The 23560-nt window shown below is 32.4% G+C and overlaps 2 protein-coding genes across 3 annotated transcripts; one reads left to right on the top strand and one right to left on the bottom strand.

Annotated features, from left to right (window-relative positions):
- Window positions 1-8770: 8770 nt before the first annotated feature.
- Window positions 8771-19551, top strand: LOC133184246 (mRNA export factor-like). 2 transcript variants are annotated; one of them, XM_061319220.1, is made up of 11 exons: window positions 8771-8853; window positions 10441-10537; window positions 10803-10901; window positions 13793-13885; window positions 15063-15149; window positions 15401-15487; window positions 15672-15743; window positions 15981-16088; window positions 17070-17252; window positions 18167-18361; window positions 18766-19551. In XM_061319220.1, exons 2-11 carry the CDS (start codon window positions 10466-10468, stop codon window positions 18853-18855), a joined length of 1086 nt encoding a protein of 361 aa, XP_061175204.1. In that variant the 5' UTR covers window positions 8771-8853; window positions 10441-10465; the 3' UTR covers window positions 18856-19551. The 2 variants fall into 2 exon arrangements, with proteins under 2 accessions (XP_061175204.1, XP_061175203.1); XM_061319219.1 differs by having other exon boundaries at window positions 8789-8858.
- Window positions 19552-21204: 1653 nt separating this feature from the next.
- LOC133184639 (regucalcin-like) lies at window positions 21205-22806 on the bottom strand. The gene is made up of 5 exons (XM_061319721.1): window positions 22613-22806; window positions 22261-22440; window positions 21968-22183; window positions 21587-21730; window positions 21205-21448 (listed from the first exon to the last, which is right to left on the bottom strand). The coding sequence occupies exons 1-5, from the start codon at window positions 22764-22766 to the stop codon at window positions 21231-21233; spliced, it is 912 nt and encodes a 303-aa protein (XP_061175705.1). The 5' UTR covers window positions 22767-22806; the 3' UTR covers window positions 21205-21230.
- Window positions 22807-23560: the final 754 nt, after the last annotated feature.

Genomic DNA, 23560 nt, shown 5'->3' with positions numbered 1-23560 from the left:
AAAAAAAAAAACAAGCCATGCTACTGTTGCACTTTCTTTTGTTCATCGTACTTATCGGAAGACCAACATCGCAATTCGTGAACTAAATCCTAGCAAATTACTCAGATTTACCAATCAAAAATGCAAGTGCCACTTCAGCATTTTCTTGTAAGTGTCACAGAATTGATTTGTTTATACCCACATCAACTTGAACTACGAAATAAATATGTAACCCTGACTCAAATAAGAAGAAACTACATGCTTATATAACCTGCATAGTCCATTAGTCGTCTGGTTAAATGTCTTACTAGTATCTTTACGGAGAAAACATATCCCTAGCCTTTCTCAATCAAATTCAGAAAATCATTTCAGAAGTCTCTGATGAGAAGTAGCTCTACTGCGTTGTACTTACAATAATGGAAGAAGGTACATCCGCAACATTTTTATAATGTCACATTCATTTAATATGTATCTTGGTGCTTTTTCTAAACTTGTTTATTGAAATCATACCAAAAATTGCAGGATAGGTGTTTTGAAAGAATTTCACATGCGTTTCTATTCTTATTAATTTTGGCAATAGAGTTTGTTCAAAACCCAATATATAGCTACATGTATGTATCTTGCAAGTTTTACTGAAATTGGATCAAAAGTCCAAAACTGTAAGAGGAGTAGCCTTTTGAAAGACTTTCACGAACATTTTAATTTTTAAAAACCATGGAAACATCGCTCGTTGAAATCAAAAATTAACAAGAGGCCCATGGCCACAATGCTCACCTGAGTAACTATGTCCCTTCTGTTCTTCAGCAGCAGATTTTTCCCCCTATATATTCCTGTTAAATTAAAATAAAATATTGGCCCCACTCTACCCTACTCCCAGGTGTCATGATTTGAACAAACTTGAATCTGAGGATACTTTTGTATAAATATGACTAACCATGGCTTTGTTGTTCCCCAGAGAAAGATTTTTCATATATATTCATATTTAAAATTTGATCACCCAACAAGACCGACCCAATCCCTGGGGTCAAGATTTGAACATACTTTAATCTACACTACATGAGGATGCTTCCATACAAATATGACTAATAATGACTTTGCTGTTCTTAAGAAGAATAATTTTAATGATTTTTTTTTCCTTTGCATTCCTATGTTTAATTTTGATTGCTAATAGAGGCCCCACCCTTCCCCTAAGAGTCATGATAGGAACAAAATTGAATCTACACTACCTGAAGATGCTTCCATACAAATATGATTAATCATGAGTTTTTTCCTATGTATTCCTATGTAAAACTGATTGCTCATAGTGCTCAAACCCCCCCCCAACCCCCCCCGGTCAAAATTTGCACAAAACTGAATCTACACTATCTGATGATGCTTTCATACAAACATGACTAATTGTGACTTTGCTCTTCATGATAAGAAGAATTTTCAAGATTTTTCTATGTAAAACTTTTATCGCCCATAGTGGCCCAACCCTACCACTGGGGGTCATGATTTGAAAAAACCTGATTCTACACTTCCCAAGAAAGCTTTCATGAGTTTCATTTTTTTCTGGCCAAGTGGTTCTTAGGATTTTTAAATTACCCCCCACAATTTTCACTATTTCTTAATTATCTCCCCTTGGAAAAGGATGTGGCCCTTCATTTGAACAAACTTGAATCCCCTTTATCCAAGGATACATTGTGCCAAGTTAGACTGAAATTGGCCCTATGGTTCTGGAGAAGAAGATGAAAATGTGAAAAGTTTATTACAAGGACAAAACCGACAACAACAAGGACAGACAATGGACAAATTTTGACCAAAAAAGCCTTTGGCTCAGGTGAGCTATAAGTAGAATCATGTATCTTACTGTAGTCTACTTGTGTACCAGGTTTTATTGAAATTAGACCAAAGATCTAGGAGGTATAACATTTTGAATGAAAAAAAAAATTGCTGACAAATAGACAGATGGACCTTGCCATTGCCTAAGCACACCTGGTCTTTACAGGTAGTATATTAGCACTTTATAACCAATATTACAATATAACAAGGCTCTTGTCAAACCAAAAATGTCCAGTTTTTCTTATACAATGACATTGATGAAAATCCAACTAGCTGATAAATGGGCCTGTTACATCATAGGCCATTGGATCAAAGCAAGGCCAATACTTTCAATAGGCAAGTTATTGATTACATGGTAATAATATCAGAAGATGCCTGTTCATCAATGCTTGCATGTAAAATAGAAAATTAAAAATTCCGATGGGTATAAAGTTAAATAGAAATTCTAATAAACTAAATCCTTATTTATAAAGAATTATATGCAACAGTATATATATATGCATAATACCCACATCATATATTCATTACAATATTTATTGCAGACTGTGACCAATACAATCAATGTGATTAATTACATTCTGGTTATATAGCAAACACATATTTACATACATCAACAACCACTTATGCACACTAAAGTCATCCTTAAGCATCATGAGGATAATTTACTTTTTCTACCAAAACTCTAAGGTTTCTGGAGTAGAGCTAATCATTTCCTCATAGAAGAGAGGAGAGCTTACATAATACTTGAAATTCTGAATGCATTTTGGTTACATTAATTATTTAAGAAGTACATAACTTTAAAGTTTAAAAAAAAACAACAAAACAAAACTCAGCACTTTGTCCAGTTTATAAATGTTTTTTTTTTCCTAACATGTAAAGTAGACATTATATTAGCAAACATGGGGGAAGCTATAATTTAAAAACTTAATGGACTTTCCCAAGATTCCTGGACTAATTATAATGGAGCTGAAAAAGGGATTGCAAAAAAAAGCTTTATTATCAGACTGAAGTTTATTATTTTCTGATAAAATATCATTCCAAAGAGAAGCCCGCCAGGCAAGATTGATAAGTGATGCCCGACTATCTCACTGATTTAAGCATAGCCTACTTGCAACAATTCATTATTTTTTGTAGTGCCTCAAGTAGCGTTTCAAAATAAATCATTCTCCTATTGAGTTTCAATTCAGCTATTTGATCCGACAAGAGAGATAAATTACAAAGATTACAGTGCAGTATAGAAAGGTACATTAGCAGCCACAAAACAAAATTTTATTGAGGATATATGACGTGAATTAATTTTTCTTTATATGCCTGCAGTGAAATGTAAAAATAAAAGTGTATAATACATGTACATCTTTCAACATGAAATCTTAACATTTCCTTGTATGTAAAAGTCAGATCAAAGTCACTTTGTCTTCTTTTTGAAACAGTATAGATGTCTATAATATCTCAGTATGTCATACCCCCAGCAATATTTTATCACAAACTGAAGTATAAATAGTTGGTAAAAATGCTGTGGTGACATCACAGAATTGCACAAGACTTCTTGTCTTTGAAAGGGTTGTCTTTGACTGGGAAAAGTAAGGGGTCCTCTGCTGCCATTTGGTTGCAGTAGCCAACTAGCTCTGCAATGGTTTTAGACATAACCATTCGATCAACCTTTAAGTGGTGTCTCATTTGATCTGCTGTGCCTCGTAATTTGGCAATCTGGTCACTTTTGGTTTGGAACGGCATTGTGTGCAAACGACAACTACATGCAATGAAAAAAATAATAAAACTCAACACCAACTGAATAAAAATGCACCATGCAAGGAATTGAGACCTGGCTTACTGTGTTGGTACTTATTCTAGGAAATTACAATTTAGCACAATTCTACATTGTAGTCTATCTGTTCATCATGATTTAATACTATATATCTTTCTTTACATGTAAGTAATCATTATCTAAATACGGTAATTTTATTATCTTGGCAGCGACTACTATATTGTGCAACAGCAAGAAATAAGGAAATAATATTTACATCACTGATAAAGTTCAAATGTACTAGGACATGTATACCTGGTAATTTTTTAAGAACTTAAAAGATTTTCCATGATGTTATGTAAATTCTAAATGGAAAAATATGACTACTTTTTTTTTAAAGTTCTAATTGTTTTCCTTAATTTATTCATATTTTTGGGGTTTCTTCCTCCTTTGTTTATTGTTTTGTTTATTTTTGTTCTTTTTTATAAATTTCTAACAGTATGTCAGGTCTCAAAGTAAAAAATAATATGAAATCAAAATAAAAGCAACAAAATGATACTACACAATATACACTCATACAGCTACTAGTAAACAATACATGTACTCCTTTTCCTGTATCCTTTACACCATATTAAATTTAAAGAAAGCTGTTCAAAGGTGTTAAGAAAATGTAGCTCTTCATTTGTGTGTGTGTGTCTTTCAATAATTTATTTTTTAATCAAACAATAAATGTGTGTGTCTCTCAATATTTTATTTTTTAATCAAACAGTAAATGTGTAAGATATCTCAGTATGTTATAAAATATTTTTAAATAGGTCAAATTAGATTAAAATTTAAGGGGTACCGACCCTCTGATAAGAGAGATAACTTTCAAAGTACAAAATATGAATACTACTCATAGTTTTCTTTATCAGAGTTTCCTAATTGAGACCTCTAAGTAGTCAATTCGATGAAATTTAACATATGATGGAAACATTACTATCTATTTCTTTTGCGAATTTTTTCCAAATTGTTTTATTATATTTAACAGAAAAATATTTAAATCCAATTTCAAAAGCCTTATAAATTGAATAAGTTGTATCTTTTTAAGGACCATTTTAAAAATGGTTTAATGTTTCAAGTACCAAATACAGAATTTTTATTAGCATTACATTTTTTTTCAAATGAAGAAATATTTAGAAGAAAGATAACTCCTCCTCCCAGATGTATTTTTTTCTTACAACCACATACAACATTGTGATATTCTGACTTAGGGAGCACCGCTTTATGAAGTTTTCTAACATGATTTTAATAGGTATGATACTAAGTATTATTTTCATATACACCTCATATTTTAAATTTTATGTTGTGATAATAATCGTTACTCTTTCTGTTCTCTGTGTTGAAATTTCTTCATATCATGATATGACATAAAAATCATTTCTGAAAAAATAAGCAGCGCTTCATACTTCAAACTATTTTCCATGTAGCTCTAATGTTATTGTTGTTCATGAAAATCAATATTAGAAATTTTAAATTTTCTTAGTGAAATTTATAGCAGAGGGTCGGGGCCCCTTAACACCTTTGCCTGCAAAATCATAATTATATCTTCAATATGTATTCAATAAAATAGTTCCAGCCATTTTCAAAACAAACTCAGAATATTTCTATGTCAATCCTGTTCCAAGAATTTTTATACACTTGAGATTAAATTACATGTATTAATATTAAAGGTATAAAATATGATACTGACATATGGTGAACATTCCACTCCCAGACTAACTCAAAATGCAGGAATAACAAAAGAATACAACATTAATACACCACTTATCCTTACCTCGGATTTCAGAAACTGTAAAGGTATTCCTCAACTGGTTCTTCCTGGGAAGGACCTAAAATGATCAAAATGCAAATTGTTTTGTAAACTTTTTGACCAAGCATGCCAATTTATGACAAAATATACATTATCTCCTAAGCAACCACATAATTTTTTTTAAAAGATAAAATTTGTGCTATATTCAGGAAAAGGAGGCAACATGTTTATGTTGACACATACTGCTAATGTCTCTTTAATTTTTTCCCCCATTCAAATACAGGAAATACATTTTAATGATATCACTTATCATAGCAACTCTATGTTCAATTCATATGCTGGAATAGTGTTCATATATAATTCATATATATATATTTGTGCCATTTAAAAAAATCTCATAAAAAATAGCTTCGCAACACTTTTTGAAACATTTATATTATTTAGATGTATTTCGACTTCAATTATATATGAAATATGACATAAAAGGATGTACATGTATTCGGAATTTTAAAAGATTTTACCTATAGGAGAGAACACTTTCCCGGAAAAAGTCACATTTAAAAGTCAACGAACATTAGTTGTTTTCTATCGTACATAATTCTTAATTTTTCTAATCTGTATTTTGAACCAAAAATTTATTATATACAACTTCTGTTTTTTGTTCAGTAAAGCACTGATTTTTGCATGAATTTTGGCCCAGAAGTCTTTCAGTGCCAGCCTGCCCCTAAATAATATTATCATAATGATATTTTGATAGGTAGTGATGTTAGGAATAATTTAAGATAGGAATTTTTTTAAGGGCATCCCTGCCCTGGGGTCGAAATTCATGAAAAAAAAAACTACAAGAAATAAGGGACTTTTTTTGAAAACCTGATTCACATTTATACCAACTACTTACAAAACCAGAATAGCTCAATTAGTATAACAGCTGTCGAGTTTTAACATCGCAGATCTATACTTTTTTACAGCAGTGGTTCGAATCCACCTGGTGCCACACTTTTTTTATTTTAAAATATTGTCTTTTCAAAGAATATTTGAATTTTTTTTATAGGGTCTTGTATATTTTCCTCCAATTATCTATCTTTTATGCATCTTTATTCTTGATATATATAAAAGACACTAAAGAAAAAGCAAATCTTAAATTCCATTGTAACTAAAACACAGTTAAGTGGAACTATACCTCATTGTTAGACCCTTATAAATATCTCTTTATATATTTATTTCCAATTATTAAAAGTCCAACAAATTAAATGTTTTTTGCATCGTTCTTACAATTTCATTGTTGACCGGTCTGTTAGTGCAACATAAGAATTGTTACACCACAACATCACTGCTACGTCACAAGTAATCAGTTGTCGTTCAATATCGGTGACACAGAAAGAGCCGAATTTAAAAGTTGAAAGAGTTGTCATATGCTAGTAGGAAGGATGGCGACAAGGGAAAATTTTTTTTTGTGATAAATAAATTTTGTGATTTAATAAATTTATGATTTTTTTTTCATTCTTTGTTATTTCTTAATTTTACATCTTCGCTAGCCAAGGGTTTCTGATGCGCTACTCTCCTCATAAACCCTTGGCATACGGTGCTGACAAAAGACAGGATTGTTTTCGTCACGTGATCACAATTCTTACCAGGTACGCACAGATTGCGTCATCGACAGAAATAAAAAGCGTATTTAAAAAATTAATGTTTTTAAAGAATAATTAACAAGAAGGTATTGAGTTACTAGTATGTTAATTTGTTACTTAAACATGTTAAAATGCAAATTTACATCTTCAGTATAGATTCTTAATCACATATTTTGCACGTAACTTAAGATATTGGATGACACCCTATAGCTATTCATAGAATGGCATGTTATCCTTCAGATCGTTTTTTCCTTGCGTTTTCAATCCCAATATGAAAGAGTCAAGATATATCCTGAACGCAAATATCGTCATTTACAAAAAACCATTGCTGATTGGTCGAATGATGTCGATCAACTCCAATCACAACTTGAGAAAAAAATCCCAACTTTTTTTAACACCGTATGCCAAGGGCTTATGAGGAGAGTAGCGTATCAGAAACCCTTGGCTAGCGAAGATATTATTTTTATTGATAAAGCCAAAGTATTGCTCATAAAGTTATAATCATTTATATATTGATTAAATCTGTTTAAGTAAAGGGTATAACAAAAGAGTTATAGACTGGGATTCGGGCAACATACGATTTGTTGGACCTGAAGGTGAAAATGTTGCCCTTGGTCTGCAGCCAAGCCCCCAACCAGAATCAAATTTTGGATAATATGAAACCAAATTAACTGTCAAAATCACAACTTTTCAATCGCACAATGCTTAGAGTACTATAATATTTCTTGAAAGAAAACATCATTCTACTCTTGCAAGATTTTAAAATACACAAAATTGAAACAATAACCTTGACAATTTGAAAAAAAATGTTTTCATCACACAGTTTATTTTATGATTAAATATGAATGAACCATAAAAGGGATATTAGTGAGTATATCAAAACTTGACCCGAGAATGTCATCTCTAACTGGAGGCATGAATTTTCAGTCTTCATAATCATGTCAGTTTTGTGTTTCATGTCGAAAATCATGAAAAAAGCCAGGAAAACGTCAGATTTAATCATATTTACATATAGATTACCATGAAACTTCATGATTACAATGATGGAAATGGAAATCTATGAAAAAAGGCAAAAGCAACAGTACTTTTTGATGCATGTTTTTCTTGCTTTGAACTGCTTTCTGTAATAGGGTGTAAACTGTGCATGAAGATTAACTACAGTACTGTACATTAAAAATACTGCACTTAGATTCAGGACGCCTACGCCCAGTTCATACATTTTTTTAATTACATAACCGGTTACTATGACAACAAAGAAACAATTAAAATTTAAATTAAAATAAATATCATATAGGTTAAAATGAAAATGATGCCCTTTCGCATACAAGTTTTATTGGACATTAGTGATAAAAATAAAAGCCAGGCCTATCCTTCAAAATTCATTATCAAATGTCCGAAAAATTTAGACAAATCAAATGATTGTAGTATTCATAAGGCTATACATTGATAAAAAGTTATCTTACCACGCAGGATTCAACTGCGAAATGTCGAACTCTGCTGAAGAAAAAATATTTGTCGCACTTCCTCTATGAAATGTCAACACCTTTTTTACCATAGAACAATATGGCGTTAGCCTCGTTTTCGTTCTCTTTAAAAAATCAATATACGCAGTAAAACTGTTAATATGAAAGATTTAAGATTTTATTCTAGATTTTTTTAATTTATTTTTTCAATCAACACAAAGAAATAGCTCCTGATAAAGAGAAGTATTTACAGGCCTACATTTTTCCCGTTTCTTACTTTCCTGTACAAGGTTCAGATATTAGAATTACAAACGTTTGACAGACAACGATTATTTTGTAATGGTGGGAAAGCAAGTGTGAAGTGGTACCTTAGTCTAAGTTTCCGAATTTTCTTTCATTTTGAGGCATTGCGTTACTCTTTATGAGGTTAGGTAAAGACAGATTTATCATGTTAAATTTGACTTATTATGTGCATATGATATTTCACAAATAAATTCTTTTGACAGAAATGACTATGGACAAAATATTTCATGATACTGGAATTCCCCATAACTAAAATTGTTGCCCTTACAGTCAGTACAACGCAATATACTTTCTAATACAATCTGAGGATTGTTACACACGACATTAGCATTTAAGTCATTAAATTGTATGGAGACGAAAAAGTGATACTAATTATTCTTTCCAAATGGAAAAGAAAGAATTAGGATTGGAGATCAAATTTACAAAGTATTGGTAATGTTGTAATTCTTTACCTTATGACTGATTTGTTTTTTTTTTTTTTTTTTTTTTTGTCAAAAGAATATATTTTTTTCAAAATTATTTATACAAACTAAATGATGGAGTTGTTTTAGTAACTTAGATTAGAATGATATTTGGATTTATCTGAAATTATTTTAAAATGCTATATTCACAGCTGTATGACATATAATTATGACCTAAATATTCAGACAAATGTGTAAGATTTTTTATTTTTAAAAGTGCAATTTTCTGTCAAATAATGGAGTCATTGTTTCAAACACCGAGAAATTACAGAAAATAGTTATACATGCCATTTTCCAGTGAACCCTGGTCAATTTCCCCAAATTAGAGTAATGTTAAATATGTTTAATTTTTCCCAATTCAAATTATAATAAATTTAAAATTCTATTTTTAAAATCACTGGATGTTGTTCCTGCTACTTAGCATTGTAACCAGTGAGGGAAAAAATGCAACTGACTAGCTAGACCATTAAGATTCGAAACTGGGCCCCCTGAAGCTCTAGTCAGGTGCTCTACCTACTGAGCAATCTGGCCACCGGTGATTGAACCTGTCTGACCCCCACAGTATAATTACAAATAATTTTTTTGAAACTGTTACTTCTGATTTGTTATTAATATGCTGCTAATTCTACCTATTTTAAATGTGAAAAGTGAATACCTTCCATGGAAAATCAGACACTGGATTTTCTTGTGTGATCTATAGCTTAGAAAACAAACCCAAGCCATGGGTTAATGCTAAACCATGCACTCTGTAGTCTGAAATCTTAGCATCTCTTTCCATGTGATTAATTCCATATCTTTCTGACTCTTTACTTTCAGTTTCATCGGTTTCATTCTTATGTTTTAACTCCTAAACTGAGAAGAGTTTGCTGACCAATAAATATTTCATTCTTTAGTAGCATTTTGCTTCTCCATTACTTTGTTTTAATATTTTTTTTTAAATTGTTAGTATTTTGTTGTTTTATTAGGCTGTGGCTTAGTTCATCATTCATAAAAAGTACAATGACTTGTGAAATTTAAACTGTCAATGTTAACACATTGTGAACACTTCTAGATCCATAAAATTCTTTTAGTAACTTGGGTACTTTTCTGAAAAACCCAGCTGGGAGTATTTGTCCGTTTTTGGACAGTTCTTTTTTTTTTTTTTTTTTTAAAAATAAGCTAGTTACCCATATGTTTTCAAGAATGAAAAATGCATGTTTTGTATTTGTGCGCTGCATGTATAATTATAGTGATAATTTCTGGGTTACAGGTAGATACCCGAGTCAGAGAGAAACATGTTTGGGGGAGGAAACACATCGTTTGGCTCTACTGCCAGCACCAATTATAATGCCATGAAGGACATAGAGGTATGTCAGATGACACATGTCTGAGAATTTATTTCAAACAAAACAACAATACTGACTGAGGTGAATGGATGAAATTATTTTTTGCAACAGGATTGATGGAATGAAAATTATGTGAACTTAATTAAAACTTGCTATATAGTGTTTGATAAAATAACATGTAATTGTGTATGTTATTCATAATGGCCTACTTAAATAGTTATTAGCTTTATTGACAGATACTGAAAGAATTTTGTGCAATAATTATAAATATGATACATGAATACAGGTACAATCTCCACCTGATGATAGTGTGAGCGCGGTGAAGTTTAGTCCGGGTACAAATATGCAGTCAGCCTACCTAGTCGCAGGAAGCTGGGATAACAATGCAAGTTAAATATGTTTCCATTTCAGTTTTCAACTCTTAGTATCAGCAACATTTTTTAAGCCTGAAATATTTTCCATCACAATAGCTCTGACTTGTTTTAATTTACCCCTGAATTCTAGATTCCTGGAATATTTGGATGTATTATCTTATATAGCTTTTAGATAATGCATTACATGTACAGACCCTGAAACGTGTTACTACCCCACACGCACGCTGCACGAACGGTACACGCTCGCTACACGGTTTGCACGAAACGCTTTGGAGCTTACACGAAACGCTGCACGGTTTACACGAAACGCTACACGATTTACACGAAACGCTTTGCACGAAAGGCTGCACGGTTTACACGAAAGGCTGCACGAAACGCTTTGTACACGTTTCTCACACGCTTTGTACACGATTCTCGCACGCTTTGGTCTCGATCTGGATTTTCTATTCGGAATCTCTCGGGTATTATTTTTTTACGGGTTAAATATAGATTAATTAAGAGTCGCAATCTTTCACAGTACGTTTTAAATTAAAACTCGCTACTCCTGTACTACATGTTTATAAACTGATAGAAATATTCAAAGTTTAGTAGTTAATAATTCATGATTTTCTTTCCGTTTGTAATCCGCTTGTTTTAAGGTGATATGCCATCATCGTCAGTGTACATCCTTTTTTCTCTAAATTTTACACTGCAAGAGAAAGATTTATATTTGCCCCTCATAATTTCTTTCGGCATTAATTTTTTTTAAGTATTATATTTAAAACTCGTTTATTAGCGAAATTTAGTAATTAATTTTAATAAATATTGTACTGTGTTTATTTCCGTGAACGGATCGATTTTCTTATGATTTAGCAGTAAGTTTATTTTATTTAATTAATTCAGGTCCACCTCTTTAATATGCAAAATTAATAAGTACATTGCAGAAAAGAGGATGATTATGCATTTTCTTTCTTACTCTCTTTTGGTCGGGAGCGAGGAGGGGGGATTACCGAGATCTTACTTGTGTATCTGTAAATCTGACATGACTAAATACCACCGGCAGTCGTTTCAGTAATTATATTATCGGGAAAAAAATATTAAAAAAACAAGTAACTGTGCTTAAGAATATTCATGTCTCCAGCGAGATTTAATAAAATAAAACAGTTTATACCAAATGGTAGTTTTAACATTTAAACGTTTTATCATAGAGTTTAATTTAACATTAGAATTCTATATGGAAGAATGGAAGAAAAACCTGCGGGGAGGGGGTATAAAGGATAATTAGCTCACTCTACATGTACCTAAAATGACAACAATATACATGTACCCATCACCTTGTAAATTCCTTCATTATTAAACTCGGTAGAGGGGAAATTTTATGTAATTTACAAAAAGTCACGGCACAACTTACCATGCAATATTCATGTATACATGTCCAAGTACATTACATGAAAACTCCAATATTTTAAAAAATACAAATTAAAGCTGTCTGATTTATAAAACAACTGATATGTAATTGTTATTTTTAATTTATTTCTAAACTCTTTTATATTGTGACTGCCGAACAGTCCAATGATCACGGAAATTCGGGTCGATTAAAAATAAAATCCACGGGTATTATGTGTACCAATTAAATAAAAAAAAATAAACATTTAATATCACAAATTTAAACTCAATCGTTATTCTCGGGTGTATTTTAGACATGATTGATAAAAGATAAAAGCAGAACAAGATTTCAATTCCCTGCTCGTGGAGCCCGTGGTTGCTGTCGTAAATGACCTTGATCACATTCGCACATTGCAAATGGGAAGTTGATGATTTAAATATTCCAATGTATTTTAAGTGGTGCATCCAATGCACCATATAAATTAAGTATTTATTTCTTTATACAAAACAAATTCAATTATGCTTTTTAACACCCGGTACCCACAAATATTGAAATTTAAAGCTTGCGTTTTTGGAATGCGCCCCCCCCCCCCTCTCGGTAATTTCTAATCCTGCGTTCGTAAATGCATGTGAATTATACTAAAATTTTTCAATTATTAAAGAACCAATGCTATGTGTTAGAAAACTATTAATGTCACACAGTTTTAATTAAAATTACTTAATACAATCTGGTAATAAATAGACAAGAGCGGAGTCCTGATAAAATTTCGTTTGAAATTTCGTTTGTTGCTTTCTTTGGAAAATAAAATAAAAAAGATATGATCACTCCGATTGTACATTAAAATCAATTCATTAAAAATGTTGCACAAACACTGTAATTACATGTAATTAATTTGAATAAATTTCCTGTCCATCTTTATTTTTGAGAGAAAAAATAAAGAAAAACAAATTAAATATACATTACCGTGTAATTTTATTTTGTTGCTCTCATACTTTTTTTTTTAAATTTCACTCTTAAAATACATCCAGTATAATATCTCCGAATAATATTAGCTATAAACAACACTATTTGACATCCTGACCCATCGATAGCCATATTTAAAATGAAATGAATTCCGAATGAATCCTACACGTTTCTCACACGATTCTTGCACGAAAGTCGCACGTTTCTCACACGGTTCTTACACGAAAGTCGCACGTTTCTCACACGCTTCTCGCACGCTCGCTACACGGTTTGCACAAAACGCTTTGGAGCTTACACGAAACGCTGCACGGTTTACACGAAACGCTACACGATTTGCACGAAACGCTGCACGGTTTACACGAAACGCTACACGGTTTGCACGAAACGAAAAGCGCACGAAAGTTACACGCTTTTTTGGGGTAGTAGCACGTTTCAGGGTCTGTACTACTGTTCTGTCAATGATTTCTCAGAAATGTAAATACCAAGAGAGATACATGTTTAAATAAAAATAAAAACAAAAACAAAAAATGGAATCATTACACATTTTAAAATAGATTTGCTCGTTTTCTTTAGGTAAGATGTTGGGAGGTTCAACAGAGTGGACAAACAGTGCCTAAAGCCCAGCAAACACATACTGGACCAGTCCTAGATGTAGACTGGAGTGATGTAAGTCCCCCTCCCATCACAGTTAAATATGAATACCCAGAATGAAAGGATAGACTCCTAGTTCTAAATGCACACATCACCTGTAATAGAAGAAGGACTTTTATTTTTTGTATGTTTAACTGGATTTTTATGACGTCGAGCTCTTGGAGCTCGAACGTCATCTAGCAAGCGCCCAGTTGAAATCACGACCGGATATGTACGCGACCGAATGTGTCAGTCGATGCATCCGCAATAGAAAATAGCAATAGCTATAAACCAATTTCTTTGAAAACGCTCAAAATGAATAATAGCTTGAAAATAAAATTGCATCAATTATATCTGCAATTAATTCTATTGCAAAACAACAATATTATGTTTTATTCTCACACAAGAAAAACGTGATGGTTGTTGCGGATGAATTTCTACAGAAAGGGTGCGTTGAATGACATGAATAACATTTCGGAACGATAACCGTGTAACATAAACAACACAACAGGAGGTAAAATAATTACAAAATTACATAAACACGAATACTACAAGACTAAAAAGATTGAATTTCTAAATCTTAGCTTTACTTATACAATCTTCTAACCAACTCTATCCTAAAAACCGATGATATTGACCAGTATTACTGTATTTCTCTATTTCCTCCATTTCCCAGTATACCGTATACCACGCCCGATCGTAACTCGATCGTAACTGTAACAGAACAGTCTTGGTTGTAGTTTAGATGCAATCACTAATACAACGCTTTGACATTGGCAATTAGAAAAAATATTATATAAATTCATGAAATCCTTCATAGTTCTTCAACTGACTGAAAAGAATTTGGCATAAACATGTTCGACGGTGTCTGGTCAATTCGAACCCTGCTCCATTTGGACCATGACATAAGGCCCCGGACTGTAATTGTGATATTTTGTTTAAAACCATTTTTTTTATTATTTCTCCTGAGTCACTCACTTGACTTATTGCTATCTTCAAATTCAAAATGATCTTTTGAAATTGTTTTTCTTCTTCGACGTCATTGAAGCCTTTCAGGCTTTTGATTATTTTTTTTAGATCATTGTTGTTGGAGATGTGTCTTTCAAATTTCATAAGACAATAACTGCCCATGTTGTCTAATATTATCAAAGCATGTACAAATTTGTTTTACTCTGAATATTTATTGAAATGTGCCAATCTTTTGTCATTTTAGGATGGAACAAAGGTGTTCACAGCATCTTGTGACAAAACCGCTAAAATGTGGGACCTTCAGAGTAATCAAGCCATCCAGATTGCACAAGTATAATGTCCTCATGTATTACATACATATAACTGATCTCAAATATAAAGATAATTAATATTCTAGAAATCTATATGTCATTAGGATTTACAGCATTACAGATTTACTGTAACAATCTTACAGTAGTATGTAAAATGCCACATGTAACTTTCAAATGAGCAGAAGCTTAACTATAAACTCTCCCAGAGAAATGAACATTCTTTATACTGTAAACTTGAAAATTTGCTTTGAACTTGAAATTCTCTATGTAGCATGATGCCCCAGTGAAAACTGTCCACTGGATCAAGGCACCCAACTACTCATGTGTCATGACTGGTAGCTGGGACAAAACCCTCAAGGTCAGTGAATTGCATCACTCAGTTGAGAAATTAAAGAAAAAACATTTCACTTTTTAGCATCCTTTTAAAAACTAAGAAAAAGATGTGATATTGTAAAGGGGATTTTTAGTTGGGAATTTTCTCTGATGTATTATTAAAAATATACATGTGTATCCTTTGAGGACATGTGTATTGTTGTTTGTAGTTTTGGGACACAAGAACGCCAAATCCCATCGACACAATTCAGCTCCCAGAGCGCTGTTACTGTGCAGATGTTGTAAGTGTGGACTAGAATAGAAATCCTTTTGTTGTTTCTAAGATATAGAGAATTGTATCACTCTTATAGCAGAGTTTGAAGGAAATTGATATAAATGTTCATAGTTTATGTAAGCATATATTGTGCAGAAATTGTCAAGGTTAAAAGAGAACAAGTTAGCATACATGGCATATCGAGTAAGCCTATTTTTGACTCATGGGAATTAAGTCAAATCAGCTCTAGTTTTGTTTTGATTAGAAATACCCTATGGCTGTTGTTGGAACTGCTGGAAGAGAGTTAATTATATACCAGCTGGAGAATCGGCCACAGGAGTTCACACGCATTGAGTCACCACTCAAATTTCAGGTGAGGATTATTTTGAAGGATTATAGTACCTCATAAATGTATTCTAGAACAGAATTTCAAATTTGAAACAATTATTTTTTACACTGTCCATGACTGTTGATGAACTGGGACAAAAAGAATAGTTTAAGTATAATAGGTTGTATAAGGTAAAGATGGGTATAGCTAAAAAAATTGTATCTTGATATAACATGATTTTCCCCCAAAATATCATAATAATATCATGATATTTTTTTACACACAAAGTTTACTTTGATTTTTAAGGACATACGCAATGTAGTTTGAACTTTATTGTATTTTTCCCCTGAGTTGAAGAGTTCCGATACTTAAAGGAACTGTGTGTTACATTTTAATGTTTATAGAAGCTGTTGTACACTTCTTCTAAAACAAGTTTGGATAAACAAAATATCTAGAATATATGTTTAGTAATTTTTGTATATTTTTCTTTGAATTATACAAGAATTTTCATCAATTGATATCTTTTCAAAACCCCTGGTAATGCATGCTGATTTTTTGTCTACGAACATATGATGGCACTATAATCTTAAATTAAGAATATCTTGAAAAATTATCAGTAGGTAAGGTACGTTGCGTATGTCCTTAAATGAATTTTCATAGTTTTCTAACATTAATACATGTACATGTATTGTGAAAGCATAACTTCACTTTTTTCATTTTTATTCATATATTAATAAAGCATGTTTGGATGCTAGGGTGCCATTGTTTTACTGTTTTAAAACATTTTTTCTCAATTCCGGTAATTGTATTACCAAAGTTTAAACAAAAAAATTAATTAATACCAGATTTTGTAACTACATACTAAATACTGGTATTATAGCCTCCTTATTATGATATGTATCAAATATGTAAAAAAAAAAAAAAAAAAATCACGATATACTTGTATACTATTAAAATCACACATCCCTATTATATGTGTAAGGTGTTTGATAAATCTTGTGCAGTTGGTCATCCTTTATCTTACAGCACCGATGTGTCAGCATATTTCTGGACAAGAAGAACAATGGTGCTCCTACTGGGTTTGCTCTTGGAAGCATTGAAGGCAGAGTAGCCATACATTACGTCAATCCTACCAACCCTAAAGACAACTTCACCTTCAAATGTCACAGGTCAAACGGCACAACCAATGGCATGCAAGACATATACGCAGTATGTATTCATCTTCCAAATTAGTTCAAATCATGGCCCCTTTAGCAGAACTGAAAGAACACTTAAGGGATCATTTTGCCCAACATCTGTCTGTCTGTCTGTCTGTCAAACCTTATATCTTGAGAACTGTTAAAGGCAGGGATTTAATATTTTGTTCATGTGTTGCTTGGAAGAATGGCTTTTGTAAAATACCAGAGCTTTTAACTTGACCTTTGATTTATTTTTCCAAAATACACCTTAATGCCAACATACATGTAGATATATTTTTGACCTTAGAGAGGTACATACATGTAGATATATTTTCGACCTTAGAGAGGTACATGTAGGCCTGTGCCTGCCTGTCATAAAACATATTGAAAATATCAGCATTACAGTCTTTTTGACCTGGACCTTTAGCCTATTTTTCAAGAATACCTTGGACAGTTAATGTATGAGGTAGGGCTTTGATTACTTGCATTTATATATACATATATGTTAATAACCACATCTTATTAAAAAGTGTATAAATTATATCAACAACACAAACTGAAATTTAAATGTAGCAATCAGGACGTCACTCGGCCTATTGATTGTAACTTTTATGATAAATATTATGTAGGAATGTTCTTTTATACATTTCCTTTTCTTTGCTTGAACTAAATAGCTAGTATGATACATCTAATTAAAAGAATGAGCTCCCATCATGCCCCTTATTTTTATTTATGTCCTTAATTAATGATGCAGGTGAACATGCTTTCCTTGGAACACTCTAGTTGTAAAGCATAATATTCCTGCTATGTTTTTCTAATCAAATTTGTTTTTATTTTAAGAAATATAATTTGGGAATGTCTGAAAGCACAAGATATAAGGGGGTCAGGATTTTGTATGAATGGTAAGGAAAAAAATAACACATATCCATACAACTTTAATGACAGGTAAATGATATTGCATTCCATCCTGTTCATGGTACCTTAGCTACAGTCGGATCAGACTGTAAGTTCAGTTTCTGGGACAAGGATGCTCGAACCAAACTTAAGACCTCGGATCAGTTTGACCAACCACTGACAGCTTGTTGTTTCAACCCACAAGGAAATGTGTTCTGCTATGCCACCAGCTATGATTGGTCGAAGGTAAGGTTAACAAAAACAGAGAAATTCTTTTCTTTTTTTTTTTTCAAAGTTTTGGTTTAAACAAAGGAAACCTGTTAAAAGATGATTCTGAAGTTTATAATTGTTAGGAATATATGAATCAAGGCAAAGTAATCCACAGCATTCTTGGAGATTCAGTGTCATTTGTTGGATTTATTAGTATTTAAATGTGCAGAATATATAACTTGTTGTGAGAAAAGAAAATCTTGGCACATTTACTATTATAGTTGTTATCAGCAAAAAATGAAATGAGAAAAATTGCTACAAACAAGTGTCATTTCTTGAAAAGAAGTTCAGTCTGACATAGTTTTTGTTGGAGGTGGAGAAGGTAATGATGTTGACTTAAAGTAATTGTTATAATTATCAAAATTTTTTTTTCTTTTCAGGGGCATGAAGGATTTGACCCAAACAAAAAGCCACACATATTCTTAAGGTCCTGTTTTGATGAACTTAAGCCAAGCATGAAAAAGTCGTAGTACAAGACACTTGATGATAAAATTAATGTATCGTCAACCATCTTTAAAGATCCTTACTGTTGATTCCATAAAAACCATGTTTTAAATGGTCGTCACATTTCTGTGCAACATGCAGACCATCAAGAACCCATTTCCTTGTATGTGCATTTGTTTATTTCCTTCAGTGTCTCTGTTTTACTGGGTTTTTTTGTTTTGTTTTTTTGTTTGTTTGATGTTACAAACTTTCTGAATTTTCTCCTTATTTGTTTTTTCTCTTTGATTTTCATTCATGGATATGACTGGAGCATTAATTTTGTTGTTGTTTTTTTTTTTTGGTAATTTTTTTGTATTAATGTAATGGGATGAGGTATTTCAGAGATCAGACACGATTTACACAAGACTAATATTGCAGGAATGATATTTCACATTATTTTTATACATTGTACTGTATTACCATTGGACACAGTTGTACTTTTTTCAAAGCTGTTGCAAAAACAAAAAGAAAAGTAATGCACACTGCATGGAAGTACAACTTTTAACATACCGTAGAAGTTTTATAATTTTGTCAAGAGTAATATCGTTTTGCAATGAAGATGATAAAAAATAAATAAATGAAAGCTTAGCAATTTCATATAAATGTAAATATTTTGGTTTATTTTTATGTTTTGTTTCATTTTTATTTTCCTTGTTTTCCATCTTTCAAATGTACATTATTTTGTAAGGTGTTAAGAGCTGTCATAGAAATGAAATAAAAAATCATGCCAATGCAAATTCATATTTATTTTTAAAAACTTTTTAACCCCCCCCCCCCTTGCAAATGAAGTTTAGGGATGGGGGTATATTGGAATCAGGATGTCTGTCTGTCTGTCTAGAGACATGGTTGTGTCTGGACAAGTTCTTGGAGACTTTGCATGGATTTGCCTGTCAGAAAATTTATACTCATTTTTCACCATGTGAGATGTGCACCTGGTGTTTTCATCATGATTGGATAATTTTTCTTCATTTTAAATTTTTTCCCCCTAATTTTATAGACTTAGTCATTTTGGGTTCATATAGATTTGAGACACTGCCAGTCGGTACATCTGTAGAGAAATGTGAATTGCAGGTTAAAACCTGGTCATTAAATCTTTTAAATCAATGTCCGAGTATTAAAAAAAGTTCCTATATACCAGTAGTTCCTACAAATGTAAGAGTTATGTAGTGACCTTATTAAAATATGTCGAAAGTAATGAGTTGGACTTGCATCTAGTTAAAGATAAATTAATGAGTCCAATGTAGGAAGGCTGTCTTAATCATTCCTGTTAGAGCATCTCTGATCTAGCAGGTGTATAATATTTCTTGGGAATTGGGCAGAAAAATTAAAGATATGGTCTCTGACGCTCTTAATTGCGATTGATAGCATCAATCAAATTAAAATACATGGTTACTCAATGGCCAGCCTTTTATTTTCAAAATTAATTTGGTATAAAGTTGTCAAGACTAAATTGATGTTGCATAATGTGTTTATTTTTTTTTTTTATATATCTCAGCAAACAATTTGCAGATTGTCATGTCTCACAAAGATGACAGATGGTTGCAATTAAGTTTTACAATCTAATAAAAAAAAAATAAAATGATATTATTTTAATGCTTTATTAGGCTGTGGTCATAAAAAGTACAATAATCTATTAAATATTAACTGTCAATGTTAACAAATTGTGAACACCTTTAGGTTCATAAAATACTTCAATTAGTGACTTGGTACTTTTTCTGAAAAACCCAGTGAGGGTATTTATCCATTTCGGACAGTTCTAGTTGGGTTAATCTCGGATTTCAGTTGAGACTGTCAACCATGAGTGCTGCCGACAGCATATGTTGAATACCATCTTTAGAACAACTTTTCCAGAAATGTTAATAACAAAAATGTGAAATAAAGTCATCCTTACATAGTGCAGATTCAGGTTTCCAAGGATGTTCTTAAAGTTAGAATATAAAGAAGAAAGTATACGTATTTTAATCCAATTCAGTGAACAACACTGGATTATGTTAAACATTTTGTAATGTCTATTTATACGTATACATGCAGATTACTGATACTCACAAAAAGTTCTGTTCCCAATTAAAATACAGTACATGTATTTAACCGGTATCCCATTTTCTTCAGACTTGTACATATGTTTGTCACCATTAAAGCAGAACAGGTGCCCTTAGCTAATAAAGGAAAAAAAATCCCTGACTTGGTCACAAACCATGATCTAAGTGGGAACAAGTGTTTTAACAATAACTAAAAATAAATTTTATTTTTGAACAGACAGAATGACCGCTGCATACTATGGTCCTAGCAAAGGAAATTTGCAAAAGCAAGTTCTCTACAAACTTGGTAGCAGAAACTGCTTAAAGCGAAATGCATTTTGTGTCTACAGTTTTAATTCCCCTTCATATACATTTGCCTTTAAACCCTTGAACCCGAGTCCAGTGACCCGGAAAACTGACCCAGATAATGGGTATTTCTGTAGCTCTTCTTTGGGTGCATCGTATATTGAACACGTGACATAGAGATCATCAAAATTAGTCCCGCCAAAACAGCAAGATGTAATAAATGCAGAGGGAATGTTTACAATTTGCATCTCGCACCCTGAAATGAGAGACGATATTCAAGTTTCAAAGTATCAAAAAATAAATACTGGTTTTGAATTTATCCTTTATTTGCATCCTTTTTAGTCTACATTTGCATCTAAACACTATACATCTAGTTCTTATATGAATCAATTACCTGTTTGGGGATCATATCGAACAACTTTTCCAGCAAAGAAGCATGCTACCCATAGTTTACCCTCTGTATCAATAGTCATACCGTCAGGAACACCGATCTCCTCAAGAGGCCTCCCAGTAGTATCCACAATCACCTTTTGATTTGCTGAAATGAAAAATGACATACTGCAACATGTTCAGTTTATTCAGAATCTTGTATTGTTGAATACCATGATATGATAAATTTTCACAGGGAAATCTTTCACTTATATGTTATGCGAAGCATAATTCAGTTTAGTTTTATCCTGGGTATTCATTTGAGAACCATTTATTGGCTTCGGTGATCAAGTTATTGGCTTCGGTGATCAAGAAAATAAGCATACAGAAATATTTATAATCATACACAGTTCTCCAGTTACAACATCGTAGTCGAAACTGTATATCTGTCGAGGCGTGGAGTCAATATAATACATTGTCTTCGTATCCTCTGTCCACGCTAAGCCATTGGAAATTCCAACGCCTTTCACCAACGTGCGGAGACTCCCATCCAAATCCAAAGAATAAAGGTTGCCAATCCTAGGCATATTGATGACATCAGGCTCCATTGGACCCATCGTTCCTTGTAAAATAATGTTGACAACTGTAAAAATCCTATCTACACAGCCAAATAATACCATACTGAACTGACTAACTCACCAGCGATTATCCGACCTTTAGGATCACTTTTGCCATCATTGAATCGTGTATCTAAACCTTGTTCCACCTCATGGAGTTTGGTCACCTTTTCTGTGTCCCAGTCTACATGTACCAGACAACGACCCACACCTGCTATCAGTCCACCTTTTTTGGCGGGAACAACAAATCCAACTGGGCCATCTGAAATGACAATCTTCTGATAACAATATGGAAATGAAAACAGTTTTGTGTAGTTGATAGGGTTAGATTGTTGCACTTAATGAATATACACATGAATTTTTTCTATTGATGATCCATACACTTGATTCACACCGGAAACAAAAAAGAACATATTGTTGACCGTATTACTTACCCAGCTCAAATTTATCATCTACCCCTGTTTCTGGATTGTATCTGTGGATACTATTGCCATATATGTCTACATATAGGAGTGTATTGGTGACGTCATCCCAGTGCGGTCCTTCTCCAACCGTAGTAGTAGCTTTTAAAATACATTCAACATTCATTCTGTCAAACAGTGTGTGAAAGGCCTTCCAAGATTGACACTCTAGACAATGTTTTATTTACTCTGCGCTGGTTTTATCGTAGTAACCTTAATTCTATCTAGTACTTTTATCATTCTGACAGTTGTGGTACTGGTGTACTTTGATATGCTTTTACCTAGGACATGTAATACTCTTTGTCAAAAGTTATCGAAATGGAAGCTTTAAGAATCGGAACCCAGCCAGTAGAACAGATTAATGCAAATAACGTGCATGTCTCAGACCATTTCTTTAAAAAAACTTTGTGAAGGAAATTCAATGAAATATAACGACAAAAGCTTTGATCTGGAACATTATATGTTGTTAAATATTTTCCAATTTGTCCTTTTTGGGAGAGAGAGAGAGAAAGGGGGTCCCAAAGGGTGATTTTTAAATAGGTGCAGCCTAATTGTCAGTTTGGAAGGGGCATAAAATCCTTGAGTCAGAGATCTTTCATTTTCTTTTCTTTTTTTCTACCGAAACCCTGTGGTAAATTTGAGATGAATGTTTTTCCTCTGATAATAATTGAAATGCTGAAAAAAGCAAAGCAGGTAAATTATATTTGTCGTGTTCTCTGATGGCTGTTAAAGAACGATCAAGGGGAGTATAGTACATTTAAAAAAAAAAAAATTCGAACAGTTTAAAACATACATGTTTGTAAACCTACTGGAAAATTTTAATCATGTCTTTTATTTAAATATTTGAATCCTTTATGATTTCCGGCATATATATCTGCTTCACTTTTAACTCGAAAAATCAGAAGCAGTCGAAGGTTATTT

This window comes from Saccostrea echinata, unplaced genomic scaffold (assembly GCF_033153115.1).
Source record: "Saccostrea echinata isolate AGI-Se365-2 ecotype Australia unplaced genomic scaffold, CSIRO_AGI_Sech_v1 ptg000010l, whole genome shotgun sequence".
In the NCBI taxonomy this organism is placed as follows: domain Eukaryota; kingdom Metazoa; phylum Mollusca; class Bivalvia; order Ostreida; family Ostreidae; genus Saccostrea; species Saccostrea echinata.
Note: the sequence above shows the minus strand (reverse complement) of the source record. Positions and strands in the feature narration are given on the sequence as shown.

Excerpts from the sequence above, each read along its gene's own strand:
- LOC133184246 (XM_061319220.1), top strand. The coding sequence starts at position 10,466 with ATGTTTGGGGGAGGAAACACATCGTTTGGCTCTACTGCCAGCACCAAT. Across the intron at positions 10,538-10,802 it reads ATGCCATGAAGGACATAGAG|GTACAATCTCCACCTGATGA; the intron begins GTATGTCAGATG and ends ACATGAATACAG. Across the intron at positions 15,150-15,400 it reads AAGCCATCCAGATTGCACAA|CATGATGCCCCAGTGAAAAC; the intron begins GTATAATGTCCT and ends TTCTCTATGTAG.
- LOC133184639 (XM_061319721.1), bottom strand. The coding sequence starts at position 22,766 with ATGAATGTTGAATGTATTTTAAAAGCTACTACTACGGTTGGAGAAGGA. Across the intron at positions 22,184-22,260 it reads TAAAGGTCGGATAATCGCTG|GAACGATGGGTCCAATGGAG; the intron begins GTGAGTTAGTCA and ends TTATTTTACAAG. Across the intron at positions 21,449-21,586 it reads TCGATATGATCCCCAAACAG|GGTGCGAGATGCAAATTGTA; the intron begins GTAATTGATTCA and ends CTCTCATTTCAG.